This window comes from Corvus moneduloides, chromosome 6 (genome assembly GCF_009650955.1).
Source record: "Corvus moneduloides isolate bCorMon1 chromosome 6, bCorMon1.pri, whole genome shotgun sequence".
NCBI classification, from domain to species: domain Eukaryota; kingdom Metazoa; phylum Chordata; class Aves; order Passeriformes; family Corvidae; genus Corvus; species Corvus moneduloides.
This window is the reverse complement of record NC_045481.1, coordinates 51,428,422-51,453,627: the sequence shown is the minus strand read 5'-3', so window position 1 is coordinate 51,453,627 and position 25,206 is coordinate 51,428,422. Positions and strand designations below refer to the sequence as shown.

Genomic DNA, 25,206 nt, shown 5'->3' with positions numbered 1-25,206 from the left:
ATACCAAATTTGAAACACAGAACTGTTCAGATCCCTTCCCTAACTGTGGATCAAATACCAATGTACTTGTATTTCACTTGCAAATATATTTTCCAACTTAGTCATCATCTGAAGCTAATCAAGGAATTTCTTCATCTTGTAATATCTCATCTGCAGGTAGTTAGAACTGTGATTGGAATTAAAATTACCATTAAAAACTTCATGCTGTGGTTTCATTACCTGTGTCAAATGAGTTACATTAATCATGAATTATGATATTCACAGGCTTGTGTTAACATGCATCCCAACAGGGATCATGAGGTTTTCACTGACATTTGCAATTCAAGACTTAATTTTCATAAACATCTGAGAATCCAAGCTAGAACTCAACTTTGTGAAAGAATGACTGGGGCACTTGTGTTGTCAGAGAGCAAGGTAAGTGTGTCACTCATATTCGCATATTTGTGCGTTACAGACCACTTGCCCTTATCTGCTCAGCTAAAACATGAGCTCAGAGAAGGTGATGGCACCAATCCAACACCCTTTTAAGTCAGCAGAAAGGCTCTGGTGGCATCTCTTTGTGACAGCTCCCTGAAAGCAACCACATAACTGCATGGATGGCAGAGGGCAGCCTTAGTCTCCACAGCAGCCCTGCTTTCAGGGGGAAGGACTGGTTTGAATGTACCAAATCAGCATCCAAACCTACAAAGTTCTTGTCCTGGCAGAAACAGTTACTCTTCTCTGCTGTACTACTGCATTTCCCTGAAGGAGGAAGTGTTTTCAACTGAGTCACCATTTCTCTTTAAGGATAAAAAATAGATAAATATGTAATCCCTTGACTTACTCGCAATATAAAGGTATGAAAGCTACTTCTGCTGTAATCACTGAAAGAGAAAGTAAAGATATCTTTCAGTTTCTTATTGACATAAAAGAATAAAACACAAAACCATCTAAAAGTAATTTAACCATGGAGCAAACTGAGCTTTTAAAGTGTCATGAAGCTACACAACGTAGACATAAACTACATAAGCTACATGCCATCAAGTATTAGAGGAAAGAACGTGGTGTAAAATAACTATGTCAGAAAAAAAAGTTTCATCTTTTATCACATGTACTCATCCAAAATAATTATTCCAGTCTTTCCACTTCTCCCACTGTTACCTTTGTATGCTCTATACACCCTTCCCTGAGAGCACATTTCCTTATCTAAGTCAATATCCCCTGACTTCCCATTTTCTTAAGAACAGATAGTCCAAAGAAGCTAATGATCATACGCCTGTAACAAAAACAAAAGCAAAAAAAAAAACCCAGGCCAACAATTACCCTGAGCTTTATGCTTGCATTTTGTGCCCCTCTTTTATACCTGCCTTCTAAACTGAAAATCTTCCAGCCTGAAGACTGTCTTGCTGTATACCTGCATATTATTAGCATTGTGTAAATGATAGCAGGGCCCAGAGAGATGTTACATTCTCAGCTGAAAGACCTCAGAACTTGCTGGTATCATCATCACCCTGCCATTACCTCAAGATAAGAGAGATTGTGGGAAAACGGTTCTTCTGTCCCTGCCACCCCCCTGTGCATGACACAGACCTATCACCAAGAAGGGCATCTCTCACTCCCAGTTACTGGCCTTCACATACTACAGGAACAAAATGTTCAGCAAAAAGTGAGATATAAAATAAACACCAATTTTAATATCCATGCTTAAAGCATTAATCTTTGAATACAGCGCTGCAAATACTGAAATTAATTCTCAATAATCTGTAAAATAAATAATTTCAGCTCTTAAAAATTGCAAATGTACTAACTACTTAAGTAACACAATGAGAAGTTGGGATGGATTTCTTTAAAAGCTACAAACAATAAAATACTAATTAAATAGCAAATGTTTACAGAGAAGGGTATCTTCTTGCATACAGCTGGCAAGACAGAATTTTCTTTTCGTGAATAATTTCAAAGTAGGAAAGAGAAAAAAAAGAAAAAGAGGCAAGAAGAGCAAGATGTAAGGAAAATGGCAAAAAGAAATCTGTTCATCTGTTGAAAGAACAGAAAAGCATGAATTAGAAAATAAGTCATTAGTGTGAGAGGAAGAAAAATGAGGAGGAAGTGTGAAAAGAATCCAGCTCTCTAGAATGGCAATTTTTAGTTACTAAATTAAAAGTACCACCTTCCAGAAAAACTGCTGCTTGCATGTCTAAATGGATGCCACTCCAGGGAATGTCCAAAAACCCTCAGGCATAAGAATCAAAACTGTCCAACTCAGGGAAGTGCAAGAGGAGAGACATTACATTTCATATCTACTTTCCGGCTGTGATCCAAATCTGGCACAGATGGCTTGTAAATGACTGTCACTGCCAGGAACCTGCAAATGATTGTTGCTACCAGAAACCCACTGGCCCGTGAAAAAATCAGTTTTAGTCTCAATCTGGCTGCTGATACCGCAAAGCTGGTGGGGGATGGCCGTGCTCTGGGACAACTGGTACATCACTTACTGTCCTAAGGCCCATGCAAGGGGCAGCAAAGCCCCTTCAGCCCCTGACTTAAATCCACCTCTGGCACACTGCAAAGCACAAGACAACAAGGTTTCACTCCCAGCTCTGCAGCTCATCTCCCTTGAGCCTTGTCCCATTTCCATTTAAGCCAACACCCTGCAACTTCCATGGGTCAGGATACTTATTTTTCTTGCCTCTCTTTTCTGCCTGGTTGATTTAGGCTACCAGCTTCAGGATAGCAATTGCCTCTGACATCTCCCTTACACTGATGCTGGGCAAACCACCTTTGATCTCTGCTGGAGTCGCTATGCACCACAGCAGGAACACTCTATGCAAGAGCACAGAGTTCCATTAAGGGAGAGCTCTAACGTAAATGTTTTAAAAGCACACGACCAGGCTAATTTTATACACTGAATAGCCTGAGACAAGACAGCCTCCTTCAGAGAAGAGCACAGACACAGTCTTTGAACCCTTTTCCTTAGAAAAAGCAGCTCTTGTAAATTATCCATGCCAGTTCCCCACGGCAGGAGACTGGGAGAGAGCCTGTCTGCATTGTGATGCTCCCAGTCACAAACTGCACCTTGCAGCAAGGTGAGCACTCCACCTACACTGCTGCCTTCAGAATGCCAACACTTAAGGACATGTAATATCCCAGAACCTCAACAACATGCACAAAAACAAGTGTGGGACACCCTTGGTCGTCAAGGCCGTTCTTGTTCCAGGACTTGTTTACACATCACACTTTCAGAAATCTTCTTATCTGCCCTAATTGCGATGATTCACGAATTTACAACCCAGCTGTGCTCCACAATTTTCTTCCAACTGTAATCCTTCCCTTTGCAAGTAAATAACTTGTGACTGTTTATAGCTGCAATATCTAAGCACAGCCTTAAAACTTCAGAGCAAATTCATGAAAGCTACAAAAATTGAGCATAATAAAACCTGTCACAAACAAAAATAACGTGTGTTGTTACCACCATCATGTACGTATCAAGACACGTTATGCCACTGCAAATGCAGGCTGTGTGATCTGCTCCCTTCAGTGCCCTCGGTACCAAGCACCAGGCCCCCCAGGGCACAGTTCATGGGTCCCCTCTGGCCATTGGCAGGTTTATCCACACAAACCAAGGCTCGGCAGCATCACACAGACACTTCACAGAGAACTCTGGGGACTTGTATTAAATTGATTCCTGCGTAGATTGGGCTTTTTAGCTGGTGGCGTTTAGAAATTTCTCATGGAACAGGTTACCTGGTTGTATAAATGCTGTTTTTAAAGCTACAGGATCGAGATTTATTGTTAAAGAAGCAGCTGAAATATAAGAACAAATAATAATAATAGAGACTAGGGCATTACTGTAACTGAGTTTACTGATACTTTCATCTTACCTAGCAGCAATTTTATTTGACTGCAGTTTTATAGTATGAGGAATGTCTTCACTTATTCAAGACACACCAGCATGAAATAAAAATGAGTATGTTAATTTAAGAAATGCTATAAATTAAAAATGAGTTCAAGAAGAAGATATAAAACCAAAACATATTTTTGAATGAAAAACCTGAACTCCTGTGAATTTGTAATGATTCCCAGGCACTTCTGCATTGTATTTTCTACTGGAAACTGCTGAAGAATACCAAAGGAAAACATTACTGTATTTGAGAACATAATTCTTCAAGAAGCTACATCTTACAAACCACCTTTGAGGCTGGGACAGCTACATGGATTGCAACTGACTTTTTTTTAATTGAGTCTAAACTATTTCAAATCTTTATAATAAAGAACAGAGACATTGTTAAAAATGGGTAGAATTTAAAGAATTTCTAGCTCATTTTACCTGATGTGCAGCTTCATGTAAGTGCTTGAATTTCTATCTATGAAACGTGTTTCATGAAAATAAATGCAATATACTTACTTTTAAAAAATAGCTTCCCAATTATTTTTCATAACATTAGCAAACTCAAATCTCATCCTATGACTATTCGTGTTTCAAAAGCAGAATATATAAGAAGATGAAAAGAGGTAAGAGCAAAACACTGAAATCACAAACTCACAAATAACATGAATCTTTTATCACCCTCAGCACAAACTAGCACTGACACTGAAAATTACCTACTATTTTTTGTTAACTCACTCAAAATGTTCTCAGCATCCTAAAAGGGGAAGTATAAGTTTGTGAGTTGTGGATGCACAGGTGGATTGCTTAATGAATTGTACGTGACACACATAGAACTGACACCCTCTGCCTCATTTCACTTGAAAGGAAAAATATGACATTTTACTAGCAGAAACACAATACTTCTCTGCTTGATGCACGTACATTCCATTGCTAGAAAGACACATCTTTCCAAACTTCAGCATGCCCAGCAGCCTGTGCTCTGTTCCCCACACTGGCAGCAGTGACACTCCTGGCTGTCACATGCCACCCAGCCCACAAAGAAGGTGGTGAACCTTCCTCCAAGCTCTGAGAGTCAGCAACCACTGAACTCACCACAGTAAACAAGAACCTGAAGCAACAGGGCAGATAAGCATGGGACAAAGAGATGAACTGTTCCAAGGGGTGCACAGTGGGTCTCTCCTCCTCCTTGTACATTTCACTCCCAAAATGGTACTTTGACCTAATTCACTCGTACAGTGTTTTCATGTGTAAACTCAGTCACACGTGCATTCACAAACCACTGCTTCCCAGGCAAGTGTGTTTAGGGGATCCTGGAAGATGCTTTACACACGCAGCTCCAATAAGACTTGCAATGATACGCCTCTAACTCAAGAATTACCTCTGAAGACTGAAAAATAAGTCAGCTTCTTGAGAGAGCTCTCTCTGTTAGAAGCCTAAAGACACTTCAGAGCAGAAGCGTGGTTTGGTCGCCTTTTGGTTTCAAGCAGTCCTCTGCAGTTTCTGACCATAAACACATCATTAACGTTCAAGAATAACATTATATTAGAAAAGATATGAGTATCATTAAATCTGTGTTTCTCTGAAGATTTGCTGCTTTGCTTCCCTTTGCTTCTCTATGCTGCACTGAGCAGAAGTAAAGATGTTTTATTTCCTTCTTCAAGGCTACTGCTATAAAACCCCTCAGCAAAGTTTTGGCATTGGCCTCTGCAGAGCCTTGTGTACAGTGAGAGAACGGAGAAACTGTTCCACTGCTGCTGGGATGAGCCATGAACAGCTGTTCCTCTGGTATTTCTGTCCTCATTACAAGGCTTCAAATTGCATCAGAATGCATCCACTAGTCATTTTTGAAGCCTTTTTGCCAATTCCTTACGTCTTTTCAGAATGCATGGGCTGGAAGTGCTATTGCAGAGTGTCAATATTCTCAGATTCATTGTAATCACATTTCTTTCTTTCTAATCCTTCTACTGATTCGAACTATGATGTGCACACATCAAAATAGCAGCTTTCCACTTGTGCAGCTATCGTGGGGTTTTTTTTCTATGTATTAATGAATGCTGTATTTGTGCTTGCGTTGCATTCGCGTGTTTGTGGCATACATCTGCTACAAACACTGTCATTGAAAATGTGGCAAACTATAACTGACCTGCTTAAACAGCTGTCTTTGTTTTAAAATGCACTCTGTACGTATTGCTAATTCCACGATTCTCTACCAACAACAAAAATAAAACATTCATCACAGAATCAACCAGGTTGGAAAGGACCTCTGAAATCATCGAGTCCAACCTATGACCGAACATCACCTTGTCAACTAGACCACGGCACTGAGTGCCACATCCAGTCTTCCCTTAAACTCCTCCAGGGACGGTGACTCCGTCATCCCCCTGGGCAGCCCATTCCAATGTCCAATCACCCCTTCTGTGAAGAGCTTCTCAGTAACGTCCAACCTAAGCCTCCCCTGGCATACCTCAAGACTGTGTCCTCTCGTCCTATGTTACTGTATCTACCTTGTTTCATTTATAACCCAACAAATGAAACAAACGTGTTTTTTGTTGCATCCAGAGCACCTTATTAAACCCCTCGTGATTTCCTTCTGTAAAAATTCGGCTTGAAAAATTTACTTTAACGAAAACTAAATTTAAAAAAACCCCATAACGTTAACGTACTCCGAATAGCAGGTTCGGAAAGGGGTTTATTACTAGAACAGCCCATCCCGCCCGGAGCGAAATCTTTGGCTCGGCTTCCCCTCGGAGCGGCAAGTCTAACACAAACTATTCCCTCTTTCCAGCGGCAAACGCTCCCGCTCCACACGCGGGTGCTCGGGGCAGGGCAGGGCCGGGGCGGGCAGGGGGCTCCGCTGACGCACGGGGCTGCCGGGCCGCCGCCGCGCCGCGGCTCCCGTAGCTTATGGCAACGGCGGAGCCAATGGCAGCCGCGGGCCGGGCGCTGCCATGGCGATCCCGTTCCCCGCCATGGCGGCACCGCCGGCCGCGGCCGCCCCGCGCATCGCCCGCCCGCAGCCCCGCTCCCGGAGCCGCCGCCGGCGGGGGCAGTGCGGGCCCGGCCCCCGAGCCCGAGCCGCGGCAGCCGCCACCGACGGCGCAGCGCTCCGCCCGCCCGCCGGGGCCGCAGGGCAGGACAGCTCCGGGCTCTGCGCGCTCCCCGCGGGGCTGACAGCTCGCCCCGAGACCAGCCCCCGAACTTTGCGGAACAGCACCGGTTCGAAGTTGGGAGGCGGGACCGGGCGCCCCTGCGGGGAGCGCCCGCACGGGCCGGCCCGCGATCCGCTCCGCCCGGCGGGACCCACCGCCGCCCCGCCGCGCTCCGGTGAGCGTCCGGCCGCCCCGGTCCCGCGACCGAGGCGCGGGCTCCGGCGGGGAGCCCTCGAGGGGCAGCGGCTCCTGCCCAGGGGCAGCCCCGCTGCCTCAGCCACACCCGCCTCCTCCCGCGGGGTCTCCCCCTACCTGTAAGGGATCCAGTCCGCCTGGTGCCGCGAACTCATCTCTCCCCGGCGACGCTGCTCGGAGCCGAGGAGGCGGACGCGGCCGCTGCTGCCCGAGTCGGAACCCGCCACGGCGCGGGCAGCATCCTCCGTCCGGGGCGGGGGCGGGCGGCGCGCCGGTTATCCCGGCAGCGGCCGCAGAAACATCCCCCCGGGGAGGGCTCCCAGCGGCGGGCCGGGCTGCATGGGGAGGGGGCGGCCGGGGGCAGCGGGAGGCGGCTCCCAGCCCTTCCTCCCTGCCCGGAGCGGCGGCTGAGTCGCACACCGGAGCGGGGAGGGGCGGGGGAAGGGCCAGCGGCGGGCAGGGAAAGGCAGGGCAGCAGCGCCGCGTCCCCGCTGCCGCTAGCCGCCCGCCCCCCCGCTGCCGCCGCCGCGCTCAGGCATCGCCCGGGCGAGGCGGGTCCCGCCGAGCCGAGCCGAGCCGCCCTCCGCGCAGGGCCCGCCCCTGCCCGGTCAGCCGCGCCGCCGCTGGGCATATGCGGGCTGCGCTCGGCTCGGCACAGCCCGGCACAACCCGCCCTGGCGTCGGCAGCGACCGAGCCATGAGTCGGGCGCTGGCCGGGCAACCCTCGCCTGAGCGGGGCGGGGAGAGGTGCGAGAAGAGCGCAGCCCAGCGCACCGCTACAACGTATAAATTGCAGCAACTCAACCCAAAATGGTCGAGGAACCACGGCCTGGGGGCTGTTAGTAAGAGCTTAACGCGGCCCTTGAGGTAAAATGCATGGTTTCGGTTTGCCAACAGCAGACTGATGCCTTGCGGTGATAAGAGCTTTTGGGATCTGGTGACTACAGCCGCCTCTGCTGGCCCTGGCACCGCCGCGAGCGCCGGCAGCTCTCCTGAGAAAACTATGGTGAAAAGCTGAGGCTGGCTGGAAGCAGAGCGCAGTCACGGCGCCCTGAGAAGCCCACCTTTCGCTACACGGGTGTATTACAGGCCACCATCCTCTCAGCTCAACAAGACCAGCTCTGCTCCAGCTCTACAGCCACAGAAGTAAAGCCCTTTTAAACCATGTAAATCCCATGTCAGATTAGAAGCTTACACAGACTGTTCTGGACTGCATGGAAGAAACATGACCTGAGGAAAAAAATTGTGAAAGATAAGGATTAATGAAAAATACAATCTCTATTTGCTTTGAATAATGCCAGTCTGACCCCTAGTATCTCACAAGTTTTGTTGTAGGTAACATTTGTGCTGCATATGGGGGAGATATTTAAAGAAAACTTATGAGTTTACTGAAGTCATCTTTTCTCCCAAAACAGGCGTTGGGAAATAAACAACCAAAGAGTTAAATGTGGCACTCACTGTACCTTGGAAAGGCTAAGATAGTGAGGGGCATCTTAGTGACAAAGATGGGAAGCTCTGACCTGCTAAGACATCCCCAAATTGCAACACTGGTCTTCTGCCTAATGTGTGAACTCATGTGGAAGAAGGGTACGGTACAGGTTATCCCATCACAAGGACTGCAGAATTAGAAGGAAAGATGAATAATTAGGGCTCTGGAAAGATGCACATCTTAGAAGAGAGGGGGGAAAAAAAACCAACTTGTTCACCTAAGAAAATAGAAATGGGGAGTTTCAAGGTACGTGCCTAGAAATGGTAGAAATAATAGAACAGTAGAAAAAGAACCCTCATTTTGGGTTTATAGCATAAAAAACAAGGAGGCTATTATAATTTAGCAAATTAGAAACAGATTGAAGGAAATACTTTTTCATGCAACATAACTCTGTAGTTGGGTTCACTACCAAAGATGATGGCTGGGGCCAAGAAGCCAGCAGAGTCAACAGAGGATGGCATGCATAGCAGGCAGCAGCAATGTTGTCGTGTTCCTCACTGTCATGAACTGTTCAGAGGCTATTTTGTTTTAAATCCAGAAACCAGAATTTAAACCTTTTCCAGAAGTCCAAATGAGATCAGCTTTTAAGGAAGAATTCTCTCATATCCCTACAAGTAAAATGTTTTGCTGCTTTCTTGACCAGTCTCAGGCACTGGATTCAACAGTCCTCCCTCCATTCCAGTCAGGCACAACCTGGAGCTGGAAAGCAACGGGCTTCACCACCACCTGGCAGTGTTATTAGCATGAGGAGGCGGCCGAGGAGAGATTCCCATCTCCTGGTACTAAGCTGCATGCTTTTTAAGCACTGAGGCTTCTGTGGAAGAGATGAAAGGTGAAAGAAGAGCTTCATGTCTTCAGGGACAAAAGTTCTCAAGACTGATGATTAAAATACCTATTTTCAAAAAGCCATAAACATAAAGGTTGGTAGATGAGCAAATGCACACACATCAAAAAGATGCCTCTGAACTTTGGAGTGATATAAAATATGGAAGTGCTTTACTGCCATTTAACAGCCCAAGACCATGTTTGTATTCACAGATACAAAGCATAGGGGGTGTTCAAAATGGGAGACTGCCAGGGTGCCCTGAAAGATGGGTATGCACAGAGCATAGTGTCCATCTAGGGAAAGCTGACAGAGGAGAAGAAAGATAAGGACTATTTCATGGGAAGAAGGGGAAAACAATTCTCTGATATTTTATCTGCTTTTGAATGGCTTGCTTATGCCTCCAACCCTTCCCCATCCTCCCCCACCCCGATTCTTCTTCCTTCCTTTACCAGCTTTGGTAAATACATTTTATACAGTTTCACTGTCCAGCTTTGGTTCTTTCTCACCAGCAATACTCTGCCTCCATTTCTGAAGCAGGTGAGTGGAGTGGAAAGGTGAACACCAGCCCTCTGCAGCTGGCAGCGTTAAGAGCAGGGTTACTGCACATCTCTAACTCTGAGCAGGGTCACAACTCACCAGCCTTCTGTGGACGTCTGTCTGCTTTGTCTGTATGGCACACAGAGCTATCTCGGAATGACAGGGCAAGTGTTACAGAAAAATCCTTGTCAGGAGGAGGACTGAGGTGTTCATTTTACTGTGTAACAAGCCTCGAGATTGCCCTTGAGGTGCAGATCCATTCACTGGCATCTTTAGTAATTCTCAGCAGCTCAGGGAAGACCTGGCTTCATACATACAGGTTTCCCCAAGCACTAAAACAACAAAACCCAGGAAAAAGCACCAGCACGTAACAAATAGCCCTGACATACAACTGTGATTTCTAGGTGCTCTCTGTGAATAGAGCTGTACTTCTAAAAATCCATGTCTAATTAGTTTCAGATGCCAGCCTGATGGGCAAGGCAGTCTGTTATAAAAACCGTGCTTTAAAGGTTCAAGGACTGATACATGAAACAGTAGCAACGCAGATGCAAACCTGTCTCCTCCACTGCCAAACACGTCTCACTAAGCAACATCTCTGTCTACATACAGTCTGGCATCTTTCCAATTATCCCTGTTTTGTCCTCTGTGTAAAATAAGTGTCCCACTAATACATTTTTATATTGAGGTGATGAATAATACAACACAACTGTATCTAACAGTTGAAAACACCTGCATTTGCAACTGAAAGCCTTCTGGCAATCTGGGTAGAGACCAAGACATCAAAGCAGAAGCACTGTTGAAAGGGAGTCTGGAGAACCTAAGAAAGCAGTAAAATATGAAACTGATGTAAGCTCTTTCCTAAATGTACAGATTCATTACTTTTAAGTCTTAATTTTCCCATGACGGGGAAATTAATTTTTTTTATTGTTCAGCCCATTAAAAAAAAATAAAGGTAGTAAATGTATATACTGATTTGAAAAAGCACATAGAGTGTCTTTTATAGAGTGGTTTTTATCTGTCTTATTCCTTTGTTTCTCTTTGCAGGTCCACTGTTACATCTGCTCTGCCGAGCACAGCACTGTTCAGAGCTTGTGTGCTACAGACAGGAAGGCCTGCGTGTTGTGTGCCTTAGGTTTCCTACACTTCAGAGCTGCTACAGTAGGCTCAGAATATGTATTGAATTAAATTCCTGCCTCGTTTGCCATTTTAGCTGACCTAGAAAAACGCTGATTTTAGGAAAGGGAAAGTATAGTAATGAACTCCATAACCCATCCAGGGTTTGTGCTGGGGTGTAACACACATTCTAATTCACAGTTCCTAACCCATTCGAAAGACATCTGAGAGACTAAAACAATCCTTACTTTTTAGGTCTCTTAAAAGGGCAAAAGCTGCCAGTTTGTTGCCTCTGGGTCAGCTCAAGCACAATGCAGAAACACTTCTATCTAGCCTTTTAAATCTTAGAGTAACACAAACAGAACAGATTTGGCAAAAATGTGTAAAGATTCTGAGCTTTAATTCATTGGCTTGAGCTTTTCTAATTTTAAGCTCCAACTGACAAGGAATAAGGAAGGATGTGTTTGTGCTGGCATGGCTACAGAAGTGGTTGTTTAGATTTTTCCATTCCAATGTATCTAGAATCGAGCAATCATATTTGAAGTAAAACCACACCGAATAATATTTATCTCTACTCTTTACAAACCTGGAGTCCCTAAAAACGTTCATGGCTTTTTCTGTATAAAGCTCAGATCAGTTGTGAGCATATCTAGGATATTTTGTTTGCCTGTTTGAAAATCAAGCTGTGGAACTAACCAGGACCAGATGCAAAAGCTGAAGGTTTTGTATAATGAGCTGATATTCATCAGGGTCAGTGGATTTCTTCCCAAGCAGTAAGTTCTGAAATGCGCTGAATCAAATTCAGAATAAAATCCAGGGATGATAGCAAGGATATTAAAATTTTCCAAAATAAAAAAGAAAATGCTCTCAAAAAGTGAAAGAAATCATAGCTCTGAGTGATAATTTTGGCCATAAACACTTCAGTAACAGCAAAGACCTGACAGAGGTAATTCTGCTCATTGTTGTTGTCTTTGGATGAGGTTTATGCCAAGTTCACTGTCATTGTGCCTTAAACAGAAAGAAGCCCAGGTTAGATCTTATTTCCCTAGTAAGAAAAAAAAAAAAAAAGCATTAATTTTGGTATTCCAATTTCAACTACAACAAGAAAATTTTATTAGAAAGGTGAACAATTTGGAAATGAAGCTCCAGGGAGGAAACAGATTGATACATGAAAGACTAATTGCAGCCTTTACATGGTTGATCCTCTCCTTCTCTCCATAAAAGCTCACCTTTCCTTATTGCATTTCATCTATTCTCATTTCAATAAGTACATTCCTGCTTCTCTGTTGTGAGACTGTGAAGTATAAATACTTATCAGTAACACCCTGAAATAAAATCTATTCTGCAATAACAGAATAGAGTTCCCTTGCCACCTAGAGCAATTTTTCACTTTAGTCACTTCAGTTTGATCTTGCCTAGCTCCAGGAGATCCTGTCTAATCCCAGTTTCTTTAACAGTTAATATCAAGCTGACACCTACATCTACACATTCCTATAGAATAGGAGAGTATGAGAAAATGCTAACTTTTGAGGAGTGAAAGCTGTTAAGCTCCCTTTGCCAGCACTAGAAATCAAACCTCATATATCACTGTCCTTGTGTGGGTGGCCTGCTTTCAACAATGGTGGCCTGTTTTCAACACCTTCTAAAGAAGTTTTAATTCAGTCTGGTACCATATCCTGTAACACTCAGCATCTCTCAAAATCTTGCACTGGGTACAGCCAATGTTCTTATTTCCCAGTGTAAGTAATAAAACCTGTTACTGAGGTGAAAACAATGTGACTGGTGCACATAAAGTCACTGAAACTTGAGTGAGAGCTCCTGCCGTCTTTGGAATTGTTGTCCCACTGAACAATTACCTAAATCCAGTGAGGCTGCTAGAAGCAGATTCTGTTCTATAGTCCCTTCAGACTCCCTGTTTGACTGCCCTCTAACATGATTCCTGTGTCTTGATACATAAAGTGATTGTTCATGAAGGATGAATTTTATGATGACAGTGCTTAAATACAAAATTGGATAATCCTATGCCATTTCAGCATACTAGAGGTTTCTCAGAGCTGTGTACAGCAATTCTGATAATCTCCAAGAATGGAGACTCTGCAGCTTCTTTGGGCAGCCTGAACTGCTGTTTGACCAGTGTTGCAGTCAGAAGGTGTTGCCTTAGCTTTAAATCAAATTTCCTCTATTTCCCAGTTACTCATTTTGTTTCTCTGAGCTAAGATTCATCATTTTTCACTCAGACAGCAAGAGGGGAACATATTGTATCTCCCTTTGTCCTCATGGTAAGTGTAGAGGACCCTGAGGTGTCCTTCCAGGAAAAAAGTAGGCTCTTCCAATTTAGACTGGGAGAGCCATGCTGAAAATTCTTGCAAGCTGTTAGCAAATGGTAGCATGTCTTATCCTGCTGAAAGGATAGATCTCAAACTGTTTCTTCATATTAAATAGTCCTTTAGCAGCATGATGAGGAAGCAACTGTACTTAAAACAGCAAAACCCCAGGATTAATCTAAAGCTAAGCACATCCTTCATAGCTGTTCTGTGAAAGCGTGCCTAGGAATTACTTCCAGTTATTGTAAAAAAAAAAAAAAAAACAAAAAACCAAAAAACAAACTCTAACATTGAAATTATACATCTAAGACTGTCTACCCAGCTGAGAGTTTAGTTTTAAATGTTCATACTTAGCTGTGGGGGAGTGAAACAAGAAGCCAAACAAAATCCTGCCTAATCTCAGGGATGTTTCCATTTCACAGATAGTTCAAACTCAGATGTGACTTATCTGCCCTTAAAAGCTGTTAACTTCACCTGACAATGAGCCAGAAAATTGAAATGCTCCCAGCAGAACTTGTAAGTAGAACCAGAAGTCCTTTGCCATTGGTGCTCGTTTGGAACATCACAATTATGACCTTCTCATTTTATACCCTCTAGATTTCTTCCATCAAACATGATTACTCAAAGAAGTCAGTTTATTTTAGAAAAAAAGGGAAAAAAAGAGCCTCGGCTTTTGAGAGAATTAATGTTCCATTACACTTTAGCACAGAGCTGCAATCAAATTAAAATGAGGTTGAGTTCACTGTACAAAGAAAAAAAATTTGAATGGTTTTGTTTGGAATCAAAGCAGCTGGAAAATTGAAAACTAGCTTTAGAATAGCTGAGCATTTTTATAGCCAGAAAACATTCTACAGTCTTCAAAGTCTTCAGATTATATTTAAGATTAAATAGTATCAAGTTATTATTTTCGTTTGCTTTCTTTAAAATGATCTAGCAAGTAAAACTTTTCGAAAGGCGCAGGAACAAGCATTTAAATTATTGTTCTTCTGTACTCTTTCCAGTAGAATGGGCTAAATATATTTCATCTTGCAATGGAAACACCTGCTTTTCCTTCAGAATTTATACAACTTATCAAGTTGGCTTACGGCAATCCCCTGCACTTGTGGCCAATCTGTGACACTACTCATAATATGACTGCTTTACATCATCTTTGTAATGCCATAAAATGTCACATTCACATTAGAGGTGATAAACTGAGGCAAGAGCTACATTATTTGGTTTGGCTGCAGCTGTACAGAAAGCCTCTGGAAAAGCTGGGAAATGATCAGTTGATCTTCCCCGAAACACCCACCCCCAGCGCATACAAATTAGATTCTGGGTAGCGTGTGCCAGGCGCTTTCCGAGTCCTCCATATTTGCCAGTACAAGGACAAGATGAGAGCCTTGCTTACTCAGTGTTTCCCTAAATTACAATCTAATGCAACTGGTAATAATTTCAAATACACAGATACACTAAATTAACTTAAACTGCTGGCTGAGAATTTCTGTTTGCAAACGCTGTTAATGTTATTGATTTCTGCACACAGTTTTTCACTTTACCTCGATAGATGACTGAAGCCATGGCCAAATAGCTCAACGTAAGCTAAATGTGAGACACTGTGTTCAATAATGTGGTCCAGCCTAAAGACCCTTTTATTCTGTGTTTCAGCATGTTCTTATAAAATGCTTTATTTCACTGTTTGCCAGGTAACATGGCTGTCAAGGTTTACCAGTTCTTTGCTGGGCAGCTCCCAGCTTCCACTGGAGAATGCCAGGGCAGGATTTTTTTGTCTGCCGATACATTAAAGTAAGACTTCCACTTTAAAAAATTAAGCTCTTCAAAGAGACTTCTCCTCCATGGCAGAAGATAAGGTAAAGCAACATTTCTTATGTAATTTTGTGACAAGAATTAAAAACAAAGATCAATGAAATAGTTTACATCTCTGTGGTAAACACTGTATAAAAATCACATGGAATACAAAATTATCTCACCCTGTGCAGATTATTATGGTGCCTTTTCCTGGTCTTAAAATCTAAGAGGCATACACAGTTAGAAGGGGGAAAGGGATTTTACCTTGGTATTTATTTTAAGGATCCTTAGGTGCACCATGTCCAGGTCGAATGCACCCCAATACACACTGCCATGCACACCCCCAAAGATCTGGTCTGACATTATAGGTCTTACTAATTAGCAGATCTATCAAAGATTCCCCAATGAGAGGCTCGAGTGAGCCCCCTTCCTCAAGGAGCCTTCCCCTGGATGGTTCTGTCTTAGTTTACAGAATGTGTTTTGGGGAGGACCTGGGGGTCTACCTACCTATCCCTCTACCTATGAAGCTTCTAAAATATTTAGTCTCCTAGCCTGACAAACAAGTCCAAGAATGTGGGCAAAAAAGCACTAAAGACTACAGAAGTTGTAAAAAGGTATAAAAGGGGTTTAAAAGAAAAGGTAAAAGATCATCATGGCATCAATTATACAAGGAGATGACTGTGTGACATCTTTTTCTTCATTTTGTTTTGCATGAACCAATCTTCTTTTTTAGCCTCCCAGACCCTTTTTAGACAACATCCACTTTCTCTGAAATTATTGTAGGTAGATATTTACAGATATTCTATTTAATATCCAGCTCAGGAATTGCTACTTTGACTCCTTGGGATTTCTTCACACCTCCTTATCAGGGACAGTTCCATGTTCTTCTTCCAAGCCAAATCCTGTTAGGCTTTCCTTCCATGAATACCACATTTTCCCTTCTATCCTTCTGGCTGTGTCCATGTGCCTGTTTCATCCATGTGCCAAACACTGTTCTTCCAGTCTGGGTCGTAACATCAGTAACATGAGTGCAGCCATGCCTTTCAACCCCCCTTCAGGTGCAGCAAGTTACAAATTATCCCTGCCTGAAAGCAGGGATGATTCCAGCTTCACGGGAAATGTATTATTTATGACTAAATCAAAAGGAGACTGTGAGAACAACGCAACTCTCCTTCAGTGAATGTGCAGGTACAGTGCATGCTATGGAGAATAAGAAACCAGGGAGACGATCTGAACTGGGAAAAGATATGATGCATTCACTTTAAAAAAAAAAAGAATTATGTAAGCTTAGTCACAAGGCTGGATTTAATGAGAGGGCTGGCAAGAGGAAAAAGGTAAAGGGCATGAGAGAACTTGGGATGTCAGAATCTGTGAGTGCCTTCCTGCTGGTACCACCCATCATTCCCATTCCTGCAGGAGCAATGTGGGAGTGTCTCAGTTTACATTTCTTCCTTTCACAGCTCTGTCTCATTCTTTTGAATTTAAAGAATTAAGATTCTTCAGGAAAGATGGAAGTTCAGGTCTCCAGGAAGGGATTTTTCTGTCTCTATGGTACTGTTCCACCTGCCCCTGGACAGCACAATTAACCTCTGAAGGTCAGCACTCTTTGAGTGGAAGAGTTGCAAGAAGGAATTGGAAAGAGCTGGGGGGAAGAAGGCATTATAAAAGCCACCAGATTTCCTGCATTTACTAAGAGCCTGTTCAAAAACCACTGATGGCCCTTTTCCCAGAAAACAGTAGTATATTTAGCTATGTTCTATATACATATAATGTATGTACATGTTGTACCTCTAGCACCCATAATGAAGCATTTGTACATGATGGATGGCACAGGCCATCAGTAGTTTAAATTATATATATATATGTATATATCTCCTGCTATACCTACTGTGTGGTTCTGCTCCCTCTCACGGAGTCCAAATTTAACAGTGTCCTTGAGAACCCACTGTGCCCAAAGTGCTGCCTCTTCCTCAGGAAATGCTGAGCAGTTTCCTCATTCTGACTTTTGCTATTTATTGATCCTTGTCCACACTGTCTTCCTTTACATTAGGAGAGAGGTAATGTAACAGTCTGTTTGCAGCCAGGGCTGCATTGTACTTGAGTTTGAGAGAGATGTCTTGAGACACACAGACCTAGAGAAATTCCCCTTCTGTGCCTCTTGGCATGTTTTCCAGGTTAACCCTCTACCAGACCCAGCTTAACAAGAAGACCCTTCCTGTATACAGAAATATCAAAGCAAAAGCAGAACTCAGAGGAGGAATTTAAATCAAGGAGAAACAGAAAAAAGCACAGACAATCCAGAAAACACTGAAAAAGTTAATGAAGGTGTAATAGGCAAATGGTCATGGAAAAGGAGAGAACAAGACAGAGGGGGAAATTATTTAAAAATAAACACAGAGAAGGGGAGACTCAGGTCTAAAAGACAGAATAGGAGTTAATGGACTAAATACAGTCTGAAACTACACACAAAAGGTCTATATATCAGCAGGCTGGGGCGGGGGGGAACCCACAACAACGAAAAGTGTCCAAAAATACCACATACTGTAATAGGATCCTGGAGTAAGTAATCAATTAGAAAAGTGTGACAGATTACATATGCAAAGGGATGTGGCACCTGAAGTAGACGGAAGCAGCTGGTGGGTATTGATATGTCTTTTTTCTTATTTTCCAACTTCTTACTGCTTCATGGCAATGAATTTTGTTGCACAGCACATGCCAGTCATATGGTAAATGAGCAACACTTGAAAGGAAACATACTGCATGTTTTTCTGAACAGCAGATTTGACTTCAGATTGTCTTCCAAAAACAAATCAGTTTGTAAAAAAATATATTTTGGTGCTAACTTCTGCTGAAAGTGCCCAGCCTCTCAGAGTGCCACGTGTTTCCCTGCTGTTTGCCTCAGATGTCAAAAACCACTTGAAGAGTTCCTGGCTTTCCCTTTGCTACTCACGTTGTGTGCAGGCATTTCAACTGACCTAAATGTATTATTACATCGAAATAAGACACTCTAGGGCAGACTCAGATGAAAATTATGTTTTGTAGGGAAGCGATTGGCAATAAATAGACATTTCCAGAATTTTCATTGGAATTGGTGGAACTATTTATGCAAATGTATCCTGTGGTCAGCCTGACATCATCAGGGTAGGGGTTCTAAGAGGAAGAAAACCCAAGCCTCAAGATGTATTATACCATGTTCTCCTAATCTCAGTAAGTGCCATCTTTCCCTTATACAATTTTTAATTATTTGCAAGTAACTCTGGGTGTTTAGAGAAAATTGTTCATTAATTCAAATATTTGGAAGATCAGAGACTGTCATTTTCCTCTAAATGAAACCTTTGACTTATCTAAATAAGAGAAAGAATACTGGAAAGTTTTTAGGCTTTCCTATTGGCATCCTGCTTAACAAAACTTTGCTGTCCACCAGTGAAATTTTAGGGTGACAGTACAACAGAGGCTGCTTCTGTGTGTTTATCTGCTACCCTGAGATCAGTGTGCTTTACTCCTGCAGAATAGCAGCTGTAAAAAATATTGAGTGGTATGAGTACTCCTGCCTGCTTACATGACACAGGCACAATCTGACCAAACTTAAAATGGAAAGTCTGGGCTCTTTTAACACCTACCAATCAATGAGTCACAGAATATAACTTATTTTCATTCCCCACTGACATGAAGTGAATTCTAAGCAGGTACGGAGGGAGATGCCAGGTTTTCAGCATCACACATTTCTTTCCAAAGGTGCTCGAATTACATTTCATCTTGTGATCAGCTGCATCTCTGAAGCAATCTATCTTCCCCTTTATTTAAAAGAAAATATTCATGAGAAAAGGTAGTATTATGAACACCTGTAGTCCCTGAAGAGTAAGGGAACTCCAGGCATCAAAGCAAAGCATCAAAAGAGGCAGCAACCTGCCATTTAATTGCAGGAGCACATGAGATTGAATTTCAGCTGAATGAGTCCAGGACCTGATTATGTGATCTTGAACAAGTCACCTCACCCTTAGGTCTCTCTTTCCTTATGCTATGTTTGCAGTATAAACACACAAGGTGGCCAGAGTGTGATGCAGGACAGCCCCCAGATGTGTTTGTCTGCCCTTGCAGTGCCATTATCTGTAGGAGGAGCTGTGCAAAACAAACAAAGCAAACGTGGAAAATAAATTAAATCACTTATTCTAAGGTTAACTTGTAAGCCATCATAGTTTAAGTAAGTTAAAATCTGTGAGGTTTTGGGGAAGGCCCAAATCACTGATGTGCCTATGAGGTACTCAGTCTTGAGTTACTAAATATACTGGAAAGACCAGAATCCAGAGGTTATTCTGAACACATCCAGTTGGAAGTGGCAACTTCCCTTAAGAAGACCTGCAAAATTCCAGCAGCCACTGGGCACAATGGACTGAAAGCAAGCTGGGGATTAGACTCCTTCCATTCATCGTTGTAGTGAGATACACACTGAAAATTCCTTCAGGCAAAAGATTAGCACATGCAATCCTCCTTAGAAGTGCCTGTAAATTACAGGTTATGTGCATCAAAATAATACTAAAATAGAGATACTACTTGCACAGAGCTGAAAATCTCTTTTCTGACAATGCTTCTGATAATCTATAACTTCGCTAACTCACCTTAAAATAAGAACAAACCCCACTGTGCCATTATATAAAGGCTCATGGAAGCTATATGGCTCCCAAGATCCTCACATTTCTCCAGAAGAAAGATTTTACTTTAGCCCAATCTCTGCCATGAGTAAAAGATGTTCTTAAGGGTAGTAAAAATTGGAAGGTGCAGAGGGAGCAAAACATTTTCTTAGCAAAATGTTTTCTAGCCCAAATATCCTGGGGCACCTGAGGGGACAGACCTGCCAGCCTTAATGTGTGAGGAGTTGTCTTGCCTGGCCATTTGACTGTCTCAGAGGTTTCACCTGCTGCCCTCCCCTCTGTCATTGCCCAAGACATTGTCAAAGATGTATCTGGAGGTACAGAGGGGCAAGGACCAGACGAAACTGTGAACTGAGTTTGCACCATCAAACGACATTTTCTTGTGACTACACCCCAGCTTCCATCACCCTGTCATCCAGAGCTAATGCCAAGTACTTTCATTCAGTTCATTCTCATCTTGCATTTAATATTGATCTTTTTCTACAAAGTAGTTCCCCATTATACGTGCAGAGGGAAAGGGGAAGTGTGGACTAACATTTGCACAAGCAGATATGTTGCAGGGGAAGATCATAATTTATTTATTGGTTTGAGTCTGAATAGCTTCATCTGAACTAATAACTCTCCTAAGTTCATTCTGTGTGTGATTTACTCTGACAGACAAATTAGTAAGTATAAAGAGATGGATAGAGCAGCCAAAACCTTTTCCATTTCAGTTTCAAGAAAATATATCTTCTACATAATAGCAAAACATTGAACAAGAGAATAAAATTCAAAGCTAAGCAATTGAAAACTCAGGTTAAATCACCTCTTTTGCTAACCAGCTCTGCATAAGTGTTTTATGAAAAGTACAGAGCCAAGCTCAGTTCCTGGATAAAACCTATAATTATTTTATAAAGACATATAGTAATTGAGGATGATTCAGAGGTAGGTGAAGAAATAGCAGCTGTATCAATCTTCAGGGAAACAGTTCACAGAACTACATTTTTAAAGACTCCTCAAGGGCAACTGCTAGCTATAGTCCATCTGTTCATAAAAATCAAAATGAGAAAAGAAATCAATTATGATTTAAATTTAAATCACATTTCAAGCCCAAAGCTTTTCAATTTCTTTGTCTAAGATTGCTGGCACACAGGCTTTGGATTTAAGACCTGCGTGATCTATTTGAAGAAAGGCTGGCCAGGCACACCATTACATGTTCAGGTCTCCCCTTTAGGCCAAATTTGTGAATGTTACTCCTTTTTTCCCTCTTTTACTCCCAGTCAGGGGTGACTCTGACAGTGTCTCTGTCCCCTCACATTTCAGAAGCACAGTGCCCTGAAAATCAAGCTCCACATTCCTGGCTCAGATCAACGAACTGTAGGGAGAAGTGGGATGAAAATATAATGACAGAAGTGAAACAGAGGTCACATCAAATGTCATTTTGCAAATGAACAGATCAGTTCAACTTCTTGGATCATAAGACACTGCACATAGATATCAGCAGGAAGTAGAAATAATAAAGAAATTTGATGGGCATTCTCACATGGAAGGGATGCAACTGGGGAATTAATAGAACTGAATTTTTTGTAGCTGCATAAACATCATATTACATTTTTGATGGAAGAACTGCAGTGCTAAGAGCTAATACTGTACCAAGATCTCTTCAGTAGTTTTAATTGCATTAGCAATTAAAACTACTGCAATGCAAGGTCAGGTACTTCTCCTTTGGTGAGACTGAATTCATGTTATTCATGTGCAGAGAAGATTCTGCATTCAGATGGATTTATCAACGTTGTCTATATTAGTTGAAATGCATACTGCAAAGCCTCTGCAAGCTGGGAAAATACTGTGTATAACAATAAAAACTGCAATAAAACTCCAGATTTCCAAAGGGACTAGCAGAACTTCACTGAGTTGGAGTGAGCAGTGAAGATTTACATCAGCTGAGAGCTTGGTCCATTATTTCTGTAATACTATGTAAGTCATCATAAAACATGACAGACGAACTATTGATGATGAGCTCCTAAAACTTAACCAGGGTCTCCCTCAAACCTTGCTGCTTCAATCAGGGCTATGTATGACACTTCTGGAAAAAACTGCTTTCGTTTCAAATCCATCAAATTTTATATTTTGCTTCTCCTTGAAGTGATTGCTTTTTGGCTGGGACAAATTACATACTGAGATCTAGTCCTAGATTAGAGTTCACTTTGAGTACAACTTTGCTCCACTTCTGACGGTGCGTGAAATTCCTGTGAGAGTCAGGTAATCTGACGGGCAAACAAATTCCCTCTCACTGAGCCCAGAGGGTGAACAAGCTGACACTGGGTGAGGATGGAGGGGAAATCCAGAATAATGAAGAAAGTAACTCCCACAACCAGCTTTCCTATCCTTTGCCCTCCAGGCAGTGAGGAGAACGGTGTGAAAAGAGCAGGAGAATGGCACTTTCACACGCTTCGCTTCGGCAAGACAGGAGCCTCGCACACAATCACTGCCAAATAAAGGATGGACACCTATCCGTGCAGGAGGAGCCACTATTTAAGCAAGCACCAATCATCTTTGGAAGTTGAAAGAAATAAAATTACACTGATTGCTTCTTCATGCTTCCAAGTAGAGCTGCAGCACTGTGAAAATGGCACCTGCACCGAGCCGCCCATGCATGGGTAAGTCATACCATGCTTCTCCAATGCTGCAGCACTGGCTTTAAAAGCCATACTGCTCCCAAACAAATTGAGGCTGCTTTGATCTGCCTCTTGCATTTTAGCCTTAGAATGCCGATTTTCGTATTTTCTGTACAACATGGAGTGCTGGAAGCATTTTCCCTGTAAATGGACAGGCTTAAGAGAGCACAAGTGCACCCAAACACAGAGTCAGCATGAACTAGTACATGTTATAGCCATGTGTATGCAGCATTAGTGTATGCATTCCACAGCTGACAACAGTACTGATATGTTCCTGAGTTATTTACTGATCATTAAGTAATTAATATTTACCTGATCAATCATTTTTTTCCATAGCAGTGGAAAGCGGCTTAGACCACAAAGCACCAATACAGCACCTTTCTCCAGTACTTTGCATTTTCTTGTGAGGTGAACTAGAAAACTTAATTGCCTTTTCTCAGCTACATTCAGCATTTAGATGTCATTTAGGTCAGCAATGTTCTCCATTGTAATATTTCATATAAAAAAGAAAATTGAAATGAACACATTTTTTCAGCTACTTGTTGTCAAGTGCTGGCACTCATGAGCTGAAAGGTGCTGACTCGACAGCACTTTCGTAGATGAGAATTTCCCCAAAGAAATGGATAAAAATCAGAGAGAGGGAAGATAAAACCCCACAATAAAAGGGCCAGATCCTGGTCCACAATAAATCCTTTCTAGGAATATGTTGATGATGAAAAGCTGATGTAGGAGCACATCACAATTGTCAGAATGACATTGCCTCAGATCCACACCAAGGCCACATCTGAGGGTGGTTTGGCATGCTGCCTCCAGCCTGGAGGGTAAACCACCTATTCAGACCTAGCCATGGATACTCCTTTTGATAAAAGGCTGCATTTGCTACCAGCTCTGGGCTCTCCCAGTTGTACAAAGCTACACCAAAGGTAGAATAGGTCCAGAAAGCCTTCTGCTGCTTGTTGCTGCAACAAGCAAGCACATCCTGCAGCAGCTATACCTGTGCCCTCCCATATGTACATGCTGCCTTTCTCCTCCAGCACAAAATGAAAGTTGCACAAGTAACTCAGGGAAATGAAGCTCCTCCTAGGAACTCTTTCCTTAGAGGACAACAGCACTGCTAGAAGTTGTGGCTGGTGTGACTTGACCCACAAAGAGCACAAATGGTTGCAGACAGAGCAGACTTTGCATTTTCATTTGATTTCTTGTACAATTTTGTGAGAGAAATATTAATAGCACACTAATGGTAGCAATTACTATAATGAATGTAACAGCTGGTACCAGCAGCTGAGCATACGCTGTGGGTTTTATTCCTTCCATGGGTGGCGTGAGGTGGCTCCAAGCAGTTGCAGTCACTGTCTTTTGCTTTTCCTGAGGATCCTGAGGATTCTATTTTCAGCAAGACTGTGCTTGTGGCAAAAAGGATGGAGAGCTACTTTTGTAAGTGTGTCACCCCTCAGGAGGTTACTCACAGCTCAAAGAAATAGGTGACACGTTCAAAATATGGTCAGTCTCTCAACCTGCTCTGGTCCTCTCAGTGGGTACAGTTCCACTGCCAAAGAAAGTATCCTTCAGCTGTGCATTAAGCAGTTTGATTCTCCTCTTCCTAAAGAGAAAACTGAGTGGATGAACTCCTGCAGTAGAGCTATGAAGCAATAAACAACTCTGGTCACTTGGAAACATTTACAAACAAAATGCACATCTGGATCCTGTGATTGCCACCCATCTGCTTCACCTCTGAACAGACCCCGTGAGAGTAAATGAAACAGAAATGTAGCACAGATACTAAAGAAAGGGCAGAAAGGAAATAAAAAAAATGTCCTGGCTCATCTTCACTCAGATTAAAGCCTGAATTTTAATTAGAAGTGAACTGGGCTACCGCTCTGCAGAACAGGGGCACCTAGCAGGCATTGGACTTACAGGTTTTAGTTAAACCTATATGATGATGCCAACCTCCCCAAAGGCAATTCGGTTCAGAGGTTTACCTCCAAATTCCCAAGGGCTGCCAAACTTGGCGTTCAGCATTCCTGTTTTAAACTTGGAAGTTATGGCTATTCAAATGCTGTTTTACTCTCATTCGATTTTCATGATAGCACAGTCTAGGTACTAGGAAGCCTGAGGCACTTCCCAGCTTCAGTAGAAGCCTGCAGGAACCGAACCGAACTGCAGGAGACAAAGGAAGCATGAAAGGCAGTGGGCACTTCTGGTACTCACTTGCATGGCGTGAAAACTTAAAAGGTGACAGACTGTGTCTGTCACTAGCTCATCTACTGAAAAATCGGGGATAATTGAATCAGAATTCTTGCCTGCCCTAAGACAAGAGATTTCGGAGTCCCCTTTAAACCAAGCCCTCAGACTGTTACCCAATCAGTCAAACAAAATACTACAGAAGTACTTTCTTTCTCTTGAAGAGCTACATGTTCTAAAATTACCTTAAATTGTTCTCAGAATAGAATGCTTCCAGAAGTTCCAAGTTCTCAGGCTAACACCCACATGTAGTTACACTTTTGCACTCCGCCTCTTGTAAACTTGGGTCAAAGTTGACTCTCATGGCCTAGTTTCTAAACTAACAGTTCTGATTACCCCATGCTCTCTTGTTCTGAAGGACTATTCCAGCCTA

The 25,206-nt window shown here is 42.8% G+C and overlaps 1 protein-coding gene across 7 annotated transcripts in view; it reads right to left on the bottom strand.

Moving 5' to 3' along the window:
* Positions 1–25,206, bottom strand: part of TUB (TUB bipartite transcription factor) — a 146,364-nt gene that overhangs the window by 69,197 nt on the left and 51,961 nt on the right. Inside the window, exon 1 of one of the 7 annotated variants that reach the window (XM_032113078.1) lies at positions 7,327–7,723. The exons of the other annotated variants lie outside the window; for them this stretch is intronic. Coding sequence (XP_031968969.1) covers positions 7,327–7,364 — 38 coding nt within the window. The 5' untranslated portion in view covers positions 7,365–7,723. Of the gene's footprint in view, positions 1–7,326; positions 7,724–25,206 lie in introns of those variants that run through there. 7 annotated transcript variants of the gene reach the window in all.